The 22765-nt window shown below is 40.2% G+C and overlaps 1 protein-coding gene across 1 annotated transcript in view; it reads right to left on the bottom strand.

Annotated features, from left to right (window-relative positions):
- Positions 1-18392, bottom strand: part of LOC149083480 (protein PALS1-like) — a 68290-nt gene extending 49898 nt beyond the window's left edge. Inside the window, exons 1-3 of the mRNA XM_089234002.1 lie at positions 18123-18392; positions 10579-10688; positions 1975-2032 (exon numbers count right to left, since the gene is read on the bottom strand). Of these exons, the coding sequence (XP_089090128.1) occupies positions 1975-2032; positions 10579-10688; positions 18123-18312 (358 nt within the window). The 5' untranslated portion in view covers positions 18313-18392. The remainder of the gene's footprint in view (positions 1-1974; positions 2033-10578; positions 10689-18122) is intronic.
- Between the last annotated feature and the right edge of the window lie 4373 nt (positions 18393-22765).

Here is a 22765-nt window from a genome sequence, read left to right as displayed (position 1 = left end):
TCATCCCTCTTTTACGGCCAATTAATAATTAAGTGTTTTTTTAAAAAGCTTCAATATAGCAATCATTTTTTCCACGGTCACCTCTCTTTTACGGATGAATTTTTTTGTACCGCCTGACACCGACTGAAAGACGTTTTAATGTACAAAATGGGCGAAATATCCTGGACACATTTTAAAAAATCTAATTAAAAAAAACAGTTGACGTAAAAAAAAAAAGTGCGGTTTGCACCAAAACACATGTTAAAACGTTGGGTTTTTTTTTTAAAATCAATAAATAGAAAAGTTCAAAATTTCCCCCACAGATGCCACTGCATATATCAATATTTTCTGTCGTCTCGCCTATACAGGCATACGGCAAAGTGGGCTCGACGCAGCGATACAAGCAAACACTCCCGACAATATACTGTGCTTAAAAGAAGTCAACGACTGAAACACAAGACTTCAAAGTAAATATATGAAAAATAAATTACAAATATAAACACAAAAACATTTAAAATTAAAATTAAAACGCTAAACAATATTTTCAACGGGATGGATAGGATGGACCATGAACTTTTAGTACACCGCCAATCGACTGCTTTTACAAGGGGACACCAGTATCGATTAGTCCCGGGTTCGAGCCCCACCGTCACCACAGCGGTGGTCGGCTGAAGTTGGTTTTCTGTGGTTCCCAACTTCGAGGCGCAAATGCGAGCCGATCTCCCCGTTAAAACGTCTCGCCACAGAGAGCAACAGTCCTACAAACAGTACAAATATTCAGTCACTACACATTACTCACTTCACTTCTGAGATATACATAGATGGCAGCACTGAAAAATCATACACAAAACTAGATACGCACTCAGACTGTTAGGTACACGCACTTACACTTCCGGCACAACTCACTAGGCAGTAAATTGCCTATGGCAATAGACCTGAGTTGTGCTCGGTTTGAAAAAAAAAAAAAAGTATCGATTAGTGAGAGACAATGCAAGGTTATGGTGTCGCAGGGAATTTTTCTCTGATAGGGTTGTTAATAAATGGAATAGGTTACCCCCGGAGGTAGTAAATTGTAACACAATTGACACGTTTAAAAAGAAATACGATAAACATGTTGGGGTAAATCGAGAAGCTCTGTCCATACTTAGAATAAGTATAAAAATTAAAAAAGCAAATAGAATATAGAATATGTAATTTACACGGTTCGAAGGCTGTGAATTCCGAACATACGCAATATGCATGTACCCCATTTTCGACATACGTACAAAGGCATACGGCCTATATCATCTATCGATCTATTCTATAGTTATGTCAATGTCTATATTGAAATCAACACTATTTCGAAACGAAGAAACTCGGAAAATTCTGGTTGTCACCGCACTAAGATAATGACAGGTTTCGGGTCGCTAATCTACTATGGTTCACATTCGGGGAGTCACTCGACACAACGCGTAAAATGCGACACAAACAGTGCATTATTATTACGATTTTTGTTACGCAAAACTACCGCATTTCTATATGAGCAACATTTTTACCTTTTTAGCTCTAGCTACATCTAAACGGGTGTGTGTGGGGGGTGAAGGGGGCTCTAATTGAAATGTAGTAGTTTTATATAACGCAAATAAACATTACTTATAAACTGTTTGTTCAACATTTTATGTGCAATAATTGTTCGGATACAACGCTATCTGTGAGTAAAATTTTGATTTTTTTTTTTACATTTTCAAAAAAAAAACAAAAAAAAAACAGCCACGTTAAGTATTTTAGAGCAAAAACCACAATTTTTCGTTTCAACTGGTTGATTTTAAAAAAAAAAATTCTAAATGTGTCGAGGACTTTTCGCCCACCCTGTATTACCACCAATTTAGTAGTCTGTATGATCTCGAAAATATTGGAAATTATGCCACGCGCAACTTCCCGATGTCGTAAACCATGTTCTGGAAATGCCGCATACATTTGAAAACTTGAAATAGGGTTAAAATTGCATTTTTTTACCTGTTTCCTGCGACTTTTTCGGCTTTATCCGAAGGCAAAGTGCTCTCGACAGGATACTCTGTCAAGGAAAAAAAATCATAACGATGAAAGGAAAACACGTGACTATACCAACATATCCAGCCATGCATACTGTACGTAGAGAATAATTTGAAAAAGAGGGGAGAGAATAAAGCAGAAATTTTATTTATGAATTGATAATCCAGGCAAATACGGCTGGATGATGCATTTCATGAGATGCGAATATTAACCCTTTGCTGTCCGCCGCCCTTTGCATAGTACCGCACCAGGAAACGTCGGTAGCGTACTTCATTGCTACAGCGACCACTTGCGATTAAGGAAGCCCCGCTCCCCCCGCGATTACGGCATCTCAGCAGAATTCGTAAGCTAATTCATTGCCACACACTTTCTAAGCCGTATATGCTAAACCCATGGCTCGAGGGCCAAATTTAACCCGCCATCTCAAACCTAATTTTGTTAAAGTGAACTATTGCCGCACATTTACAGATCACTTAAGTGGCACTTGACACAACTCCAGCGCATTTAAGCGGCCCGTGGCATATTTTCAGATCCCTCAAGTAGGTCCGTGGCACATTCAAGGGTCACTTAAGTGATCCGCAGGCCGCGGCACATTTCTAGATCACTTGAGTGTTCTAGACCTTTGCGGCAAAAGGTCTAGAACACTTAAGCTGTCTGTTGCACATTTAGAGATCCCTTAAGTGACACGTGGAGCAGTTTTTGAGTACTTAAGCGGCCCGCAGTGCAGTTCTACATCCTTCAAGTTACTCGCGGCTCATTCCCATATTACTTAAGTGATCTGTAACTATGTTGCGGATCACTTAAGTGAAGCGCGGCACTGTTGCGGAGCACTTAAGCGGTCCGTAACACATTTCTAGAACACTTAAGCGGCCGGGACACATTTCCAGATCATTTGAAGTATCCACAGAACATTTACAGATCACTGAAGTGGCTCTACAGGGTGATTCAGAAAAGATGGGGAAATCTTTAAGAGGTGATAGTACACACTAATACAGACAATTGTCATCGAAGAATGCATGGCCTGACGTGAAACGCAAACGCGCGTTTCGAAACGGCCGCTCCGCAGACGTTAAAACGGCATTCTTATTCAAATTTATCGGGAGAAAAAGAACACCATGCATACAAATATGACCTGGGGAAGAATAAAAACCGTATGCAAATCTGCGTCACAGTGAATAAAAGGCGTGGACTCAGAATTACTAAAGTTCACCGTTATCCCGTTACAACTGTTAGAACGGTTGTACGCTGGAATTACTGTTATGCTGGAATAACGTTTCATGTTAGACCATGCATTCTTTGATGACAGTTGTTTGTATTGGTGTGTACTATCACCCCCCCTAAAGTTTTCCCATCTTTTCTGAATCACCCTGTATAGAGAACTCATCAATAGGAAGAATGATAGTTCAGGTGCTCATAAACTAGGGGGAAAGATTTTCCTCGTTCTTGGTGCACCCAGTAAGATGCCATAAATAGCATTTGATATTTTTATAAAAGGGGGTTGATGACGTAAGCATCATTCAAACTCCCCTACTTCCATCTTGTCATCAAAGTCAGCAAACCCAACCCCCCACCCCCCATCGATACTGACGTAATACTTGAATGACCCCTAAGATAAATTTACATGTGCAACAATCCCAAGTACAGGCTGTCCCAAATGGTTTTGCACAGCAGATATCTCTACAACCGTTATATAATTTTAGAAACATACTTTCAATTACAAGAAGTTTACACGCAGTTACTTAAAATCTCAGAATTACATGATCATAATGAGCTTGTCCGTTAGTTTATGCTGTTCTTTCCCAATTTTTCTTCGATTTTTGAATTGAAATATTTCAGCGAATATTACACTTGCAAGCATGGAAATTTTTTTCGGTTTCCCTCAGAAGAGACTGGTCAACCACTTTCTATCTGGGTTTTGGAGCACAAGAGGTGTTAGGGGGGCTCTTCATGTATTACGGCAGCATCGATGGGGGGAAGGGGGGTTTAGGACATTCTGACTTTTGATGACATTGAGGGAGGGGGGAGTTTGAATGATCCTTACGTCAACAATCCAATCGGAGGGGTACGCAGGATTGACCTTTGGGAGGGGGGAGGGGTGCCCAAAAGTCTCACGGAGTGGTGGGTCGCAATGAATTTCTAAGAGAGAAGTTTTAAGTTTTCAAATAGCATTGAAATGAACAGAAATCGATTATATTAACATAGTCTTTTATATATAACACACAATTCATTCTACATTCTCAAATCTCTCCCACTTCAACATGCTGTTTCTTCTTCTTTCTTGCCCACAAGTCTTTTCCCCACTTCTTTCGAAATCCCAGGTTGTGGTCTCCGGCCCTTATGTGACACTGGGCGCACGTGCAGTTTTTCTCCCTAGTCATTGGATTCAGTCACCAATTTTTGTCAAATGGCTTGTACGTTGCATTGAGTTGATGGCTGTCTTCATGGGGAGAACGACGCGAGTAATTCGAAACTGGCGAGCACGGGACAAGGGGAGCCACCACTATAAATCTTTGCTAACTTTTCCGACACAACTCTGCCTCTTTTGAGGTAACGGAAGTAAGGTGCTTCGCATCAGTCCGCGGTTGAGAGCGGTTCTATCTATCTATCTATAACACACAAGTATTTTTTTTCTATTTAATTCAGTTTTAAAATACGTTTTGCATCAAAAATCAAAAAGAAATTTTTGATTGTATGGGGAAGCATGTGTGTGTGTGGGGGGGGGGTGTTATGCCACCCTCCCCCCCTCCCCGCGTACATCTCTGATGCCAATATGCATTAAGAGGTGGTTAAGAGGTGGGAGGGGCAGATCTGGCGAAATTTTGCTGAAAAGGGGGAGAGATGGGTCAAAAATGGCTAAAAATCAGCTGACGTTATATTTGAATGCCCCCCCCCCTTAAGTTAACAAGGGAGGAAAGTTAATTTATTATTATTTTTTTTTTTTTTTTTATGTACGACCCCCTCAAACACATTTTTTGTGACTGCAAGTGATTTGAAAACTTTTTCATAACTAAAAGGGTGTTTCTAAACTCAACGGTTGCAGAGATATCCGCTGTGCAGACAATTCGGAACACCCAATCTCAGTAACCAATCATGCCATAAAATCACTAATAAAACTAGAAATGTCCCCGTGAATTTCTGAATCGATGTTCATCAGCACAAACAGTTATGGCTGATATACTTGGACTCGGGAAACCAAGTCCAATTTCTATCTCGCCATTCAGCGGTAGAGTCCAGCTCAAAGGTCGTAATGTTATAATGAATATAATATGTGTTACGGTAAATGGGATAAATCGGTTATGCATACTTACCAATCGTCTTGGTAAGTTAGATAAATTTATCATTTTTACCGGAGATTATGCATAACACCCAAGCGTCGTGTGTCATTGGTTATTTTTTATAAATACTTGAAATTTTAATTTCCTTTATCTGTGATTATGCATAATACCCCTATTGTAATTGGTGAATTTGATAAATATGAAAAAAAAATTGAAACGAGTCTTGTACGTATGATGAATATAGTCGGGAACCCCAATACAATGATACAATACATGTATGAATCATCACGTATAGTATATCATAAAGAACGATTTATCACGTTTACCAACGACTCAACACTTAGGTATTATGCATAATCACCGGTAAAAGAGAGAATTTTTTTATTACTTATTAAATTTACCAACGATGCTTGGGTACTATGCATAATCACCGGCAAAAGTGATAAATTTAGGGTTTATCAAAGTTAACCAACGTGTTCTTCGATTATGTGTAATTACCGGTTGTATGTATAAAAACCGGATTTACCGTAACATATACATATTATGAACAGTATTTATCTTGAGCCGCTTTGGTGCCAGCTCTTTATTGGTTGTCTGTCATAAGCGCCTTATGACCATTACGACATTATTATGACAGGCAGGGGCAGGCTCAGTTGACCCGGCCAATGTACGAAATTCGAGCTTTCACCGGCCCCTATTTATCGATCCATATATATCCCTATATCGATTCCTATGATTCGGGGTCATCGACGCGTCGGCGTGTTTTTTCTGATAATTATGGCCATTTGTAATTAGTTTGTTTTAATTGGTTTATTTAATTTGTTGAAATTAATAAGCAATCAGTTCATTTTAATTTTAAAAAAACCGATTTTTTTTATTTAAAAAAAATGATTTTTTCATACCGTGGCACGGATTATATGCAAATGCATTTGCATATTTTGGCCTTTTCAGCATTAATGCATATAAATGCATAAAATCAAAGAATTTTCAGAATAAGTGCATATTTTTAAAAGTTTATTTAAGCTCAATCACTTCTTTTTAATAATGTTTCAAGTAAATATTGCTTGTAATACACTATTTTCCAAATACAAATACAACGCCACAACAGGCAAATTGCCCAACGAGGTGGCTGACTTAAGAACATCATGGATCCCCGAGCCATTTTTTGTAGGCCCTACCTACTACTGCTACACCACACGTGCACCCCGCCCACACCCCCCCCCCCCGGAACCCCCAATCATTCATTACCCCAATATCAATCGTTTTATTGTAACGCTATTTCTAGAGAGATATGTCATGAATGTTTAATTTTTTTTAGAAATAGCGTTGAAATTATTTTGTTACTGGAGCAGCTTTTTAAAGGGTATTTTCTCGTTTTTGGTACATATTTCGGAATTTTTCGTTTTTCAGGATATTTTAGTGCATATTTTGGGTTTTAATGCATATCTTGGCATTTTCAAGTGCATATTTCGCAACTTTTTAGTGCATATAATCCGGGTTCAACTGATGAGTCTGAATTTGAAGGTTTTTGATTGAACTGTAAATAAGGCCATTGTTTCGTAAATAAACAATAGCCTTATTTACAGTGATTTTATTACAGTGCGACTATTAATTAGCGTATCAATGGACTGGTTATTGAAACACAAGTTTTTATTCTTATTCTTTTAAATCCTGTGGATAATACGCTGCCACGGATTATACTCTATATGTATACATGGGTTTTTTTTCCCTTCAAATTTCGCATGCGGATTATGCGCCACCGCGGATTATACGCAGGAAAACACGGTACAATAAAACGGTTTATATTTTGAAAATACTGTATTGCAAACATCTCTATTAATTCATTAAATCCTACCTCAAGAAAAAAAACCCTGAAAATTCTCTCATTTCGTGCATTTATGTATCAATACTAAAAACGGCCAAAATATGCAAGTGCATATGCATTTGCATATAATCCGGGCTCTAGTTATAATAATCAACTCTCGACGCAAAAAGAAGAAAAAAAAAATGGAGGGGATAAAAAAGAAAGAACCGCAGCGTGATAAAATTCTCGCGTGTCCACCGAATTGACGAAAAACGCGCGCAAAAAATGAAACCAGTTGCGTTTTTGTGCGTGCGACCATGAGAACGCGCTTTTTGTGCGGGGAACGCGTGTTGTGTGTGACCGGTCCCGTGCAGTTCTCTGTTGTCCATTTTTCTGAAGTTTTTTCCCTCTCCCGTGTGTCCGTAGCCTTAGAAAAAATATCCAAATAACGTGTAGGCCTCAGATGTATCATTCATGTTGCAAGGGGTTGTACAGTTATTAAAATAGGAAAATTTACTTTTTATACGGACACTTTGTCCTCAGAAAGGAAATTTGAAAGTTGTTGCCCTGTCTCTCTGGAGGCCAACAAAGAAACTTCCATGTTTCTAAGTGTAATATTCACAGAAGAATTATTTAAATTTAAAAACCCAAGAAAATTGAAAAAAAAGAGCATAAGCAAGAAGCGGCTGTGATGGTCGAATGGTCATAGCGGCGCACTGTAGGACCAGGGTTCGAATCCCACCGTCGCCATAGAGCTGGCCGGCTGAAGTTGGTTTTCTGTGGTTCCCAAATTGATGGAGCGAATGCGAGCCGGTCACCCTTTTGAAAAGTCTCGCCACAGAGAGAGCAACTTGCTACGAACGGTACAAATATTCAATCATTACATTTTGCTCACTTCGCTTCTGAAATATAGAGGGCAGCACTGAAAAATCAGACACAACACTAGATACGCACTCAGACTATTAAGCCCCGTTCACATGTGCAATAAACAATCCTGGGAAGTTCTCGTAACGGGGATTTTCGCTACAAACCATTTTCACATGACGTTTAGTTCATGCCGGTAATCCCCCTCTTCTTTCCGGAAGTCGTCACTGGTTACGTAGGTTGAACGGAAGTGATTGATTCACGATGGCACTTATAGTAGTTTTCGCGGCGCAAAGGATTATGGGAGAGAAGGTCGGTGTCGACCTCCATTCCACCCCAAGAAAGATGGGCTGTTTTTGATGAACTTCTCTCCCACCTTTTTCTTCCCTACGAGGGGGAAAAAAGTTGTCTCATGCCGGCGGTAATTATCGCCAAAGCGACCCCTAATCTTGCACATGTGAACGGGGCTTTAGGTACACTTATACTTCCGGCACAACTCACAGGGTAGTAAAATGCGCAAGGCGATGGGCCAGAGTGGTGGGGCGGTAAGAGCTCGTCTACCACCGTGAAGGTTGCTGTCACGGTCCCAGGCTCAAACCCGAGTGGAGATAAGATATTTTCCCTAACGAGCTTGAGGCGACCACCTATAGATAGTGCCTTCATTTCCAACCCATTTCATTAATGGCAGTGAATTGCAATATAGCGATGTGTCCTGAGTTGTGTTCGGGGTTTGAAAGAAAGAGCAGCGTAAACGAGGGAAAGAGGCATTGTCCGTTAGTTTCGCTGTCCCCCCCACCCCCAACTTTCCTCTATTTTTTGAATTCAAATACCTCTGAGAGAATATTGCAGTTAAAAACATGTTATTTTTTTGGTCCTCATTAAAGACAGGGCAACAACTTTCTTTTTGAGCACAGGGTGTCCGTATGAAAATTCAATTTTTTTAATTTTATTTTAATAACTATACAATCCCTCGTAACATGAGAATGTCGTATTTGAGTTCTTCCGGTTATTTTTCATTAATTTGAGAATTTTCATTCTGGAATCATTTTTCATTAATGTAATGGAAATTTATCTTAATATGACGCCGTCTAATTTTGAATGCGGCAAAAACTGCTGATTTGCCGTCACTTGCTCTTGTTGCGACATCATCACGTAGGTTAATGTCCGTCACAACTGGGCAAATGATGTCCTCAACATGTCCCTTCACAAGGGTATAACTGACAGGGCTCCAGCCTAGGGGCCGGGAATGAATTTTATCTCTCTTTTTTCTTCGTACCATAAATCCAATGCAGAGAGGCCTGTGAAAGATTTAGCTTAGGGGGCCTCACCCAAGATCCTAGCTTAGGGGGCTCTGCTGTGGGATGTGGGGGGACATGGCTCGCAGATTGAATTCCATTCATTTAGAAAAGAGCAAATGGTCATTTTCTGACGGACGGACAGAGCCTGTTCATCATAAGTTTGAAACCTGGGAAAATGTTAATTTTTTGGGCTCTTATAGTCACTATTTTCGTCACTCCCATACTTGCGCACTCTTTAGGCCACTCCCATCCTTACACATTCTCTAGGTCATAAAAGGTCACACATTTTCTAAGTGATACATGCTCAGCCTATGGCCGACGAGCCAAATGTGGCTTTCGAAATCATCTCATGTGGTCACGTGGCCCGTGATCTCAAACCTAAAAAAATATAAAAATGAACCGAGCAAAACATTTACCAGATCATTTAAGGGAACCGCATTATATTCACAGCTCACTTAAGGGGCCCACAGCACATTTACAGATCACTTGAATGACTTGGGACACATTTACAGATCACTTGAATGACTTGGGACACAGTTCCAGATCACTGGAGCAGCTCACGACACTGCACATTTACAGATCACTTAAGTGACCCGCGGCACAGTTTCAGAGTACTTGAGCTATTCGCAGTGCAGTTCCAAATCACTTAAGTGATCCGCGGTGCACTTCGAGATCACTTAAGTGACCTGCAGTGCTGTTCCATATTACTTAAATGACCCGCGACACTTTTTCAAACCAATGAAGTGGCCCACACAACACCCCCCCCCCCCGTCCCCCATATAGATATCCCGCATCTATAGATGGTGTTTCCCACATTCTCTTGAAGGTTGTTCACCTTGCTCTAGGTCGCTCCCATACTTAAGCACTCTCTAGGCTTTTGGTCGTTCGCATGCTTGCACACAGTTTTGGGTCACTCCTGTGCATGCACACGCTATGTCACTATTTTGGTCTCCCACATTCTCTAGGTTATTCTTTTTGATCACTCAATGCATATATGAACTTTGAAACGTTGTTTGAGGTGAAGGCGTAAGCAGGGGGAAGGGCGCGCTCACATGTAGGCCCGCTCCTGAAATAAGCAGCAAATTTCGAGGCCCTGGACACGTGCTCCATTTTCACATGCAAGAAACAAGCACCGATGACGGAATCTCGCGATTTCTCGTTATCTCCACGTGCTCGATTTAATTACCTAAAAACGAAATAAAAAAAAAAAGAGCGACACTTCTTCGTGGACATCATCAAATGTGACACTAGTCGTGTTCCGGGAAGGGCAACATGAATAAAAACACGGATGAACGTATTCCAGTCACGTTAATGCGCACTTACTTACCCGCCGGACATAGTCCGCGATGTGAGTGCGAGGCCACTTGTCGAGGCAGCGGCCGTTAACTTCAGAAATCTCGTCGGCGTCATCCAGCAGGTCATCACCTCGCACGGATCCTGACAGAAAAGATAACGAAGAAATCATAACATCAAGAAACACGTTTATTTTTCCACCATTTTCTTAAATATAATTTCCGTATACCTGCTCTGTATACTGCTGCTACTAAACCGGTTAATGTTGACATTTTTCTGTACATTTTTCTGACTGAAAGGGTCACGGGCTCTCGAAAGGCGACCAGCGATTAACGCGAAGATGACATTCAGCCCGAAATAATGCGCCAATTCAACACGGTATCAGTAGTATAATTCGCCCGATTTGTCTCATGTTCAAGAATTGGCCCGCGAGCCATATGTGGTCCTCGGAGCCACCTGATGTGGCCCGTGACGTAAACGTAACTTTCTAAAAATGAACTGAGCGGTGAATTTTTCCAGATCAACTAGTGACCAGTGGTGCAGTTCCACGTCACTTGCGTGGCCCGTGAAATATTCCCAGATTCCTTAAATAGCCCGTGGTACGTTCACAGACCACTCAAGTGGTCAACGGCACATTCACAAATCACATAAGTGACCCTCGGCATATTCAGGGATCACTTAACACTAGAACCACGGAGTGGGTCAATTTGACCCAAATCAAACCTCGTTTTCATTTATCTCGAAAACTTATAAGCAGATGTTAAACAAATTTCGTGACTTTTCATGATATGATATGAATATTAATTCACTAAAATTTTATTATCTTCGCATCGGTTTTCAGAGCCATAAGCACTTATACCTAGAACCGCGGTTTGGGTCATTTTGACCCAACGTACTATTCTATAGGAAAAAGTTCTCAGCCACCTCGTTGGGCATTTTGCCTGTTGTGGCGTTGTATTTGTATATTTGTATAATTTTGTTGGAAGTGGCTACCCTTTCTATAAAGTATTTCTAAATGAAGATGAAGATAGTGAAGAATAAATGTCTTCCAAGGTCAAGGACAATTTATTGTCCGAGGAGATTATCTTTTTTTCAATGAAGGAATGTGTCACAAGTAGAGCTAAATATTTTTTTTCCTTTGTAAACTTGAATACCTGGAATTCGGACGGGACTCAATAAAGATTTTGGGAGAGTGAAAGCTTAACTCTAGAAAAAACGTGTAATTGAAATTTCTGTAGGCAAACGATGTCAGAGAAAAATAATAAAATTCGGGTTTGCACAAATACGTTTTGCACGGATTTCCAAACCTTGGGGAGTATCAGCGTCCAACGAATCTCTCTGTTTCAGAGCACGCAGTGATGCAGCTGATCAAGCCATTTGAGAACAAGGCCAGAAATGCCTCGATCGACACCTTTTTCATTACGCTGAAATACAAATACAAATACAAATACAAATACGACGCCACAACAGGCAAATTGCCCAACAAGGTGGCTGACTTAAGAACATCATGGATCCCCGAGCCATTTTTTGGAGGCCCTACCCACTACTGCTACACCCCAAATGCACCCCCCCCGCGGAACCCCCCAACGAACCCCCAACGAATCGGTACATGCGGGAATGTGCGTGTACGTGTAGTGCAACCTGACGTAAAGTTTTGTTTCTGTGTAATGCTTGTTATGTGTAGTGCTGTCCCCAGTTTTTCTAACTATGAGTGAAGTGTTATGGTTGAATGATTTACCGTTGTAGGACTGTTGCTCTCTGTGGCGAGACTTTTTAACGGGGAGATCGGCTCGCATTTGCGCCTTGAAGTTGGGAACCACAGAAAACCAACTTCAGCCGACCACCACTGTGGGGTTCGAACCCGGATCCTCGCATCACGAGTCCGCACTATAAAGGCGGACTCGATATATACTGAAGCTGGATCAAATGCTAAAAGCCAAAAAATACGAGCTTAGTAGAGACGAAATCGAAGAGTAATATTCGCAATAAAGGTAGTGGAACTGCAGTTGTATGAAACATCGCTACTGGAAAGCAATGATGCCATAATGACAGTTTATGAAAGAAAAAACGATATAAGTTTCTCATTACTGAGCACACTTCATCTGGCAGTTGATATTGGCAGTAGTAGTCCCAAAAAGCTTTCACACACACACACAAACTATTTCACACTACAATTCAACAAAGTGTAACGATTGTAGTTGTAGCTATCAAATGCCCAGAAAATATTCGATGAATGTGGCATCACATACGTTTTCTACAACTATCCTAGATCTCACTATAAAAATATTCCTGGGTTTTGTATAGAGCAGTACAAAAGGCTAGAACTATTTTCCGCGAACGCAGTTCCTCTAAAATCTTATTGAAGAGCTGCGTTCATCATACGTGTTGCCCTTGCGCCAAAGAAAAAGTTCGTGCGCTCTTGATCATGTAACTGTTCTTGAGCGATCAAAATAATAATAATGATAATAAATAAATAAAAATAAACTCAATTTTTGACACGCTGATGTCAGGTAACATCAAAATGTGGAAACAAAATATGGGTTGTGCCACTTCAACATGCAATGAATCTGCAAGAATAATGAAAACAATTTTGCTCAATGTTCATCATAAATTCTACTTATCAGTAAGAAATCAATGTTTATATTTGACAGAATCAGATTATAAACTTTCTCATACTCAATTTGACACGCTTATTTTACATCTTTGTCATATTATGGGATTACTGAAAAATATTTTTGTAATTACCAGTGTGAATAATGTATACTAAATCTTATTTTTCCTGAATTGCATCATTTTTCAGCTAATTTTGAAGCCCATTTTATATTCATAAACAAATATATTTTTCCGTTATAAATACGCAATTAAACAACATTGAATAAGAGTAGGGAAAAACACAGGAACCGAAAATAAATTCCTTTTTTCACTATGAAACACCGTTTTTTCATAGTTTGGGTCAATTTGACCCACTCCGTGGTTCTAGTGTTAAGTGGCCCACGGCACAACTCCCGATCACTCAAGTGACCCGCGGCTCATTTTCGGATGAGTTAAGTATCCCACGATACATTCATTCGACAGCTCATCATTTAAGTGGCACTCGGCACATTCCCATATGACTTGCGTAACCCCAAGTATGTTTACAGACCACTTAAGTGGCCCGTAGCACATTTAGAGATCACTTGACCTATTTTGGACCGCTCTTCGAATTCTTTTGGCAAAATTGCACAATTTTTATATTTTTGATGACTGGTTACTTAAACAACATATTTGAGAAGTTTCGAAAAAATGAGTATTAATTTAGCGTGTTAATTAGCATCTGTAACTTTCAATTAATTAATTTTTCAATCAATATAAATTAACAAATTATTAAATTAACTAATTTAATAAAAAATAATTAATAATTATGATTTTTTCGGGAAATGTTATGCACCTCGTGACAAAAGAAAAAATTTGGGAAAAAACTATTTCTTTTTCTATTTTCAAAAAATTTATTTCTGTTCACGGTCATGAAAAAAAAAAATTCAGATTGAAAATCGGGACAAAATTTCTGAAAATTTCATTTTTGAAAAGTCGCAAAAAATCAAATTTTATTTATTTATTTATTCAATATTGTTTGGCCGAGGCCTATACGTACAAGAGGATGTGGAAGTTATATGTATGACGCGAAAATGACGATTGATGGTACAAGAGAATTCGGAAATCGTGGTGCAATCTACAATATTTGATGGTAGGTTGTTCCAGTCGATAATAGTTCTTGGGAAGAAGCTAAATTTGTGGCAATCTGAAGAGGCAAAGACGGGCTACAATTTTTGGGAGTGATTGAGTCTAACGGAGAAATGAGAGGGTTTAATTAGAATGTTAGAGAAGTGTCAATATTAAAAACCCATGGAGGATTTTGAAAAGGAAAGTTAAACGAGAAATAAGTCTAAGGGAGAGAGCGGTTGGATATTGAGTTGGCACTTGAGTTCCGATATGGAGACAGATGAAAACCAACAGTTCAAAATAAAGCGAGGAGACTTATTTTGGATAGATTCTAATTTGTCTATGTTGGTTTTGGTGTGGGGATCCCGGGCTTCACAGGAGAATATATGTCTGGTAGCACAAGTGACGGACATGACGGGTGGAGTATTTCAGGTTACGGCGAAGGGAAAAGAGTTTTTGGAGACATTTATTAAAGATATAATCAACGTGAAGGTTCCAGCGGAGATCGGAAGAGATTATAATGCCAAGCTATTTATAATGGGAAACCTCAGAGATCAAAGAATTGTTTATCGAGTAAGGGAAATCTTGGGGAATTCTTTTTACGCGGGTAACTTTCATAAAAGCTGTTTTTGAACGAGTTGAGGGGCAATTCCCAGGTTTTGCAACATTCGGAAATAATGCTAAGGTTGTGTTGGAGAAATTCTTGGTGGGAGAAATTGGACACTGTTTTGTAAATGACACAATCATCAGCGAAGAGTCTGATATGGAAGTTTATGGAGTTTAGTAGATGATTTATATAAATTAGAAATATTAATGGCGAGAGGAAAGAACCCTGGGGTGAGCCAGACTTGACATGAAGAAACGGGGAGTTCTGGCCCTTGAATGACGCAAACTGGCTGTGGTTAATGAGGAAGGCCTCCACCCATTTAAGCAGTTGAACATTTAAACCAAGGTTTCAAAGTTTCAGTAGAAGTTTATTATGGGGTACCCTGTCAAATGCTTTAGAAAAATCTAAGAAACTGATATCGGTCTGAAGGTTTTTTTCAATGGTGTCTGCTAAGTCATGTATGAAAAGTGTTAACTGGGTAGATACAGATAGCGATGATCTAAATCCATGTTGGTTAGGGAAGAAAAAGTTAGTCGCGAGTCGAGGTGGGTACGGATTTCCTTGGCAACTATGTGTTCAAAGAGCTTACAGCAACAGGAGGTGATTGCAATAGGTCTAAAATTAAGAGGGTGGGACAGTGAACCTGTTTTATGAATAGGAATTATCTTATTAATTTTCCAATAAAATTTCTTTGTAAACAAATTAAAAATAAAATACTATGACGCAAATCGAACTTCATTATTTCCCAAAAATATTCATTTCATTCAAAAAATTTGCATGAAAATCATTTGAATTTTTTTTAAAACAAAGCATTTGCAAATGCCACGTCAGTCAAAAATGGGTCAAGTTTAGATCGAAGCAGTATCAGATCAAGCAGAATTCCTCAGCGCAAAAACTGGTTTTGTGTGCTGAAATCTAATGCTAAGTGGTGACGGTAGCGCAATTGCATCTGACTCCGTATGAATGAGACGTAGTTGTAGATACATTATCTTTAATTATGATGCTATATAGAAGATATTATTTACATAGTACATATATTAAGAGAGATAAAGACGACGTTGGTGCATCTCGTGTGAGAGCCGGAGCTGAACTGATGTTCTCACACACATGGCCCTTCGGACCCTCCGAAGGGGCATCCGGTCACGTGATCATCTCGTGTTTCAGTACAGAATGTACTGAGATTCTTTCACGTGACCAGAGCGTGCTTGTTAAGAAAGAGAGCCAATGTGCAAAGTATAATAATAATAATAATAATACATATAAGAATATATATTGAGGCTCTACATGTGTATAGCACAGCGCGTTGGATTTCAATGGTCGATTTTGCGTAGCCAAACCCCCCCGGTTTTTGGCGCTGCGGAATTCTGCGATTGTTGACCCGGCTTTACGATTGGCTATAGCGATCGTCAACTGACATCACACTTCACCCAAAGATAGTGAGTGGTTGAGTCACCATGGGGGTTTCTAGGAGCCCTAATATGAAACGGGTCCAATATGATGATTTCTGAACAGGAAAAAAAAACCAACCTCTACCTCTCTCAAAAGCTGTGCTACTGGGTCCCTGAAAAGTATGGCTTGGGGAGGAATGCGAGACACAAAGATTCCAGCCTAAGGGCCGTGCTCCAGCATGTGTGTTCAGAGGCTAGAGTTCTGCAAGCCTTTTTTTTTTTTTTTTGAGGGGGTTCTATGTATGGCGGTCTCAACATCATGGGTCCTTGAGAAAAGTGCCCAATACTTAGCTGAAAGTAACACTTTACATGTATTCACTCGAAAATCATAGCACTAGATATCGTCATATGTGGTCGCGGTGTACATGAGACCCAACGGGCTATACCCTAATGGACAACTCTGCTGAATTCTGAAAGTAGTCACACTTTTTCACGCACATTATTACAGTTGAAAGCTATATCTCTCTTCACAGCTCTCTGTTGTGGCCCTTCACCACTTGTCGCGGGTCGCTTGAAATATGCCAGGACCACAGGGGAGAAATATACCCCCCCCCCCAGGTTGAGAATTACTTTTCTAAAGGGGCCGTATGAATGCAGGAATTACCCAAGGTACCAACTCGCGCCCGATAATCAAGGAATAATAATCGATATAATCGAGGATACACTTCACAGCTGGGCCAAAACTGGCAATTAAAAAAAAAAAACTTTTTGGATTTATTTGTGTTTGGATTTATTTACGTCAAAATCTCCTTTAAAAATTAATTAATTAATTAATTTGGATTTATATCTTTATTAGGAGCGAAGAAGTTGTGGATAAATATCCTATGGCATCCCTGGGTTCATACGCTGCGATTCTATCTTAATTTTAACCGACAGAAAGCCCCAGAAGGTACTAAGTAACCCTCAGGCGCTGGTCACAAATTTTGAAAGATGGAATGTCTTCAGCAGGTGTGCACTGAACAACTTTTTCAGTGCTAACCATATGTGCGACGTTTCTTTCGCTCATGGGCCAGAAACTTGGATATAAAGAGCGACCACATAACCCGCATTTTACGGAACGTTCGAAGAATTTTGGTCGTCCCTTACGGCGGACCGCTTAAGTGATCTGGAAATGTGCCGCAGACCACTTATAACAGGGGTTCTTAACATTTTCTGCCTCGACCCAAAATCAACAACAAGATCAACTTCCCAATCCATGGGACTGTTTGTCTTTCAAAATTAGTGTGAAACCAGTCACGCACTAAGTGTATAAGTTAATAATTAAGAGCATAGTTACCGAACTGTAAGTGAATTTGTGTGACCCATCTCTGAAGCCTATGCGAATCAAGTTTTTGTCGTGGCTGGTAGCTCAAAAATTCATAGCGGTAAGTGGGTTTGCACGACCCATCTCCGAGGCCACCACGGATCAAATTTGGTTCGTGACCGATAGCTCAAGAATCTTCCCTGGCTGTGAGTGGATTTGAACGACTCATCTCGGAAGCTCCCGTGACCCAAGTTTGAGTCGCGATCCATAGGTTAAGAACTCCTGACTTTAAAGATGCGCAACAAACTTAAAAGTGATCTGAAACTGTTCCGCAGGTCCCTTAAGCGATATGTGCATGTGAATATGTCACGAGTCTCTTAAGTCATCAGTAAATGTTTCTCTTAGTTCATTTTTACAAAATTAGGTTTATGGCCGCGGGCCAAGTCATATTTGGGATGAGCATGTATGCGCTAAAGACATTGGTAGCCTTCTGGTATTGGGTATAGTGTCTGGTACGATATTCACGAGTTAATATGCAATTCTCAATGAAAAACCACGAAATGCATAACGATGCCTCTTACCGTAGAGCTTGAGCCGCTTGTCGACGGTTTCCACCAGGAGAATGGCATAACCACCACCGCTGCGAGCCATAGCCAAGTATATTGTTGCTGCGGTTATTGCTGGGCATATCCCCGGTGGACAATACGGTACAGAGTTCAGCAACACGATCACGACTCGGAGCAGCTTGTTGCGATGAGGCCGATGCGACATGAAAGACTGATTCAGCTGAGTGCCACACGCCGGATATTTCCACTACAATAATTACAATGTCACGGCCCAAGAATAATCTCGGTGCCGCAAAAAATTAAACCACGGATATTATTGTTGTTATGGACGGATTTTATCGTGGTTTGGGGGAGGCCTTCCAATGACCTGAGCGGTTGAAGTGCAAGAGTAGGTCTCAAAACTATCTCAGAGCATCCTCTGTCGTGGTACCGGTCAAGTGGTAGTGATGATGGAAGAGCAAGATGATGATGATGAGGTGATGCTCCTTCCGAACCTTTTTATTGTTGCCAACTCCTTCTCTTCTGTGCGAATGTGTGTTGTCCACTTTTTTTTTGGAATTGTTCGGATCGATCGGATTTTCCACCGCAAAGTGGCGCCACGTTGCGGCGGAATCGAACAATTTCCTCTAGCGCATTACGGTGGACGAAGATGTAATGAAATGACGATCAAGACAAAATGGGATCAGACAAATATTCGGAAATATATGTTGATTAAGCTAATTTGGATCGACTTGATGAATCAATCGAATGAAGTAATGGAATTTTCAATGATCAAGATTATGGGAACGGAGCGAGGGATGAACCTTGTAGGAGACCGTCGTAAACAAGGCGCTGTTTTTCAATGTAGGAGACGGGTCTAAGTTTGAGAACACTAAAAAAAGAAAGGCCTTTTTAGCTTATTGTTAAAGGCAAAGTTCGAAGTGTGTTCAAGACAGTGGCGGCCATTTGACCTCAAGTCACGTGACTCGCCTTTGCTCCATCACGTGACTCGCTTTTACAACCGAATCGAACAAGGAGAAAGAAAATAATCCTACTTCTGTGAATACAATCGAACAATTTTCCAGATCTTTTTCCACCATACAACTTCGTTTTAATGCATTTCCACGAATGGTCAAGAGGAGTAAGCCCTTTTGGGGCAGGGCTTAACCATTTTACTGCCCGGAGTACATGCAGTTGTATTACTCTCTACAGCTTTACTTTCCAACGTCGGGGGTGGAGGGTTGACCAATTTCATTTTTAGAGGCAATTTTATTTTTATAATGGGAGCAGTTCGAGAATTGGTTATTAACAGAGAATGTTTTTGTATTTATTATGGTTCTTACTATTTAATCACTTTTTTATATGTGTTTTGAAACTTCATTTGCTGGTTTTTTTTTTTGAGATAAGTTTAAATAATTAGTTTTTTAATTTTTTACTCTTCACCTATATCCTTTCATTCTTTTATTTTCTCTTTAATTGATACCATGTTGTTCGGAAACATTAAACCCAGTGCCGTCTTAACGCATTGTCCCACCCGGTCACGGCCCGGAGGCCTCAAGGGGAACAGGGGCCTTCGAAAAAAGAGAAGTAGTTGGAATTTTCGAGAACTTTCCAGGTAGGGTTTCGGAAAAATCACATAGCCCGGAGGCCCATGATCCTTTTGAGACGGCCCTGATTAAACCAGGGGCCTCGAAGCTTTCTGCAGTGGCCGCCGACGAAAAAAGCTTATATAGTTCAGGGTTTAAGCTACGGTCACATTTTTCGCAAAATGCGAAAGAAAATCTTAGAATACGAAGGGAGTAGTAGCCACTTCCGCAAAAAATGCGTACAGGAGGTACGAAACGGGTAGACATCCATCCATCAATCATTAGCATTTTAGCATTTTCAGAGTTGCCAACTGCTGAAATGTCAAACTGCTACAATTGCCCGCAGTTTCTACGGTCGGCCGCAATAAATTACGAAGATACGGGAGACACTCTCAATAGTATGGGTAATAGTAATCGGATTTTAAAATAAATCGGGTCTTTTTGAGTTTCTTGCGGTGTTTTACTTATTTTTATTATTATTGTCAACCCGTTCCCTATTGGGTGACTTCTACTAACTAACATATATAATTAACCAATTATTAATTATCATGATTTCGATCGTATAGTGGTCGTAAATTGCGTTGTGTTTGACAAAAAAACATAATTCAAGTAACCCAGTGATTAAACGCACGGAGGCAAGAGTTGAAGTATATAAATATTTAATTCAGAAATGACACTTAACACAAGCAGACATCAATATAGAGAGACTATAATGTATCTCCTTAACACTTTAAATTTATTATGCTATTAGCAAAATCGCAGGTAACCTTTATCTAATGTATCTGAGACGTTACACATTACATACCAATTCAACTTTGATACCAATTACATAACTGGACATTACGGGTAAAGGGGACAATAGATTGGTGTACTCACATCCCGGTCTTCGTCTGAGATGCGGTAGTTAACATCCTCGATCACTCGCACAATATGGTTAAAAGTTCACAGTCTTACTTGGACGTACCGGTGTCACAACACGGCACTACGACAATGGGATTCTTCATGTCCCTGGACATACAGTCATTCTCGGCTCATAGTCCCACGACTATCTACTCGACTCCTCGCTATTCCAAAACCACTTCCATCAAACCAAAACTCCCCACTTCTCTATTCTATCTCCCCTTCTACCATCGGGCTTCCTGATTTTACATCCTCTTCGGCTCCTCCTTAGAACCCCGGATTCGCTCCGTCTTGTAATTTTTCTTTCCTTACTACATTTTAATTTGAGGCCTCAAGCAAGGGCAATTCCATTGGACTTTCGCGTGACCATTCCTGAGAAGATCTGTGCTAATAACATCGATCCCTAATAACATCGTGTCCATATTATATTAGACATATCCATCTGCCCTAATACCATCGATCCCCAACGCGAAACCCCCTGAAACCATGCCTTGCGTATCTATATAGCCGGCAGTCTTAAAATCCGCCATTCCGTCGAGAGAAATTGTCGGGGAAGAGAAAAAGAATTCTTCTAATTTTTCTATTTTGTGAAGCTTCTCACCAAAAATCTGGATTCTCAGACTAAGGCAACGTTGGAACCTGAAAATGAAAAGGTAAGCTCTCCAAATAAAATAGGCCACTAGGTCAAAATTTCCGGACGGAATAGAATTTTTTTTTCCTAAGTCCGAAAATATTACCGCTCTGAACCAGGATAAGTGCATATTTTGATTGCTTGAAAATTTAAAAGCCAACTTACAGCGCAGGATATGCCTGGCTATGGTTTGAATTTTAATTTGGTGGCCTAAACAATACCTTCGGGACGCAAATAGTGGTCGCTATCCTATCTAAAAGCCGATCTCACTGCTCCAATCGTAACAGGTAGGCACCTTGACGGCAGCAGACAGGAGTTAAAATTCTAAATTTCTGTTTTCAAACTAAGAAGAGCATGAATGTAAATATGTATTTTTGTGAATTTTTATTTTGTAAATAATTAAGAGGTAATTATTGTGTCAGCGGAAACAGAGTGTACAATTATGCGTAATTAAAAATTCTTTGCATTTTTGAGCAGAAATTTAAAAGAAAGGGTGGGAGGCAGCCCAGCAATCATTTCCAGCAATCGCAATTACAAGAAATAGATTAATTATTTAATTATAAAATTAGAGACCGGCTGACACAATAATAGTAGTAATAAAGGAAAGTTGCCGTATTAAATCCTAATTCCTGAACTTAACGATAAAACACCACCATACCTGTAGTGTTTGAAATCGATTTGTTCATCCTGAGGTGTAAAGTATAATGTGTCAAGGCACACACCACACGAAGTGCTGGGATGCGCACAATTTTAATTATATTATTTCTTTCTCTGCTCCATTTCCAGAGATACCGATACGACCTTTGGGGCCGTTCAAGCATTACGTCATCAAATTTTTATCCATTTTTGACCCCCTCCTCCCCCCCCCCTGTTAGCAGTGCCTCCTACATCCTAACACATATTGGTGGGATCAGAAACGTACGCAGGAGGAGGGGCATAGGGGGTTTGCGCGCCTCCCCCCCCCCAGACGAAAAAAAAAATTTCTTAATGTAAAAAACATTAAAAAAAATAAAATTCCGCAAGAAAATACCTTTACATGTTATTTAATCGATTTCTGTTAATTTCAATGCTATTTGCAGGATAAAAACTCAAAAATTTTCTCTTTAAGAAATTCATTCCCTTTAAGCCATATGCCCTTGACCCGCGGACCAAACCAGGATTACTGAAGGTTATCTGATGTGGCTTGCCCCATCAAACCCAATTTTGTAAAAATGAACTAAGGGCACGTTTAGAGATCGCTTAAATGACCCGTGGCACAATTCCAGAGCATTTAAGTGGCCCGTGGCCCATTTTCAGATCATTGAAGTTCGCCTCAAAGATCACTTAAGTAACCCGCGACACAGATCCTGAACACTTAAACGATCCGTGGCACATTTAGAGATCCTTTAAGTGACATGTGGCACAGCACTTAAGCGCCCCCCCCCCAGTGCGATTCTATATCACTCAAGTTACGCGCGGAACATTTCCAGATTACTTAAGTGATCCGTGGCACAATTACGGATCACTTGAGTGATGCATTGCACAGTTCCAGAGCACTTAAGAGGCCCGGACACATTTTCAGT

The sequence above is a fragment of the Pholcus phalangioides genome, unplaced genomic scaffold, assembly GCF_987345545.1.
Source record: "Pholcus phalangioides strain wild (caught in Gottingen) unplaced genomic scaffold, Ppha-v1.0 ptg000008l_1, whole genome shotgun sequence".
In the NCBI taxonomy this organism is placed as follows: Eukaryota; Metazoa; Arthropoda; class Arachnida; order Araneae; family Pholcidae; genus Pholcus; species Pholcus phalangioides.
The sequence above is the reverse complement of the archived record's forward strand: the minus strand, read 5'-3'. Positions and strand labels throughout refer to the sequence as shown.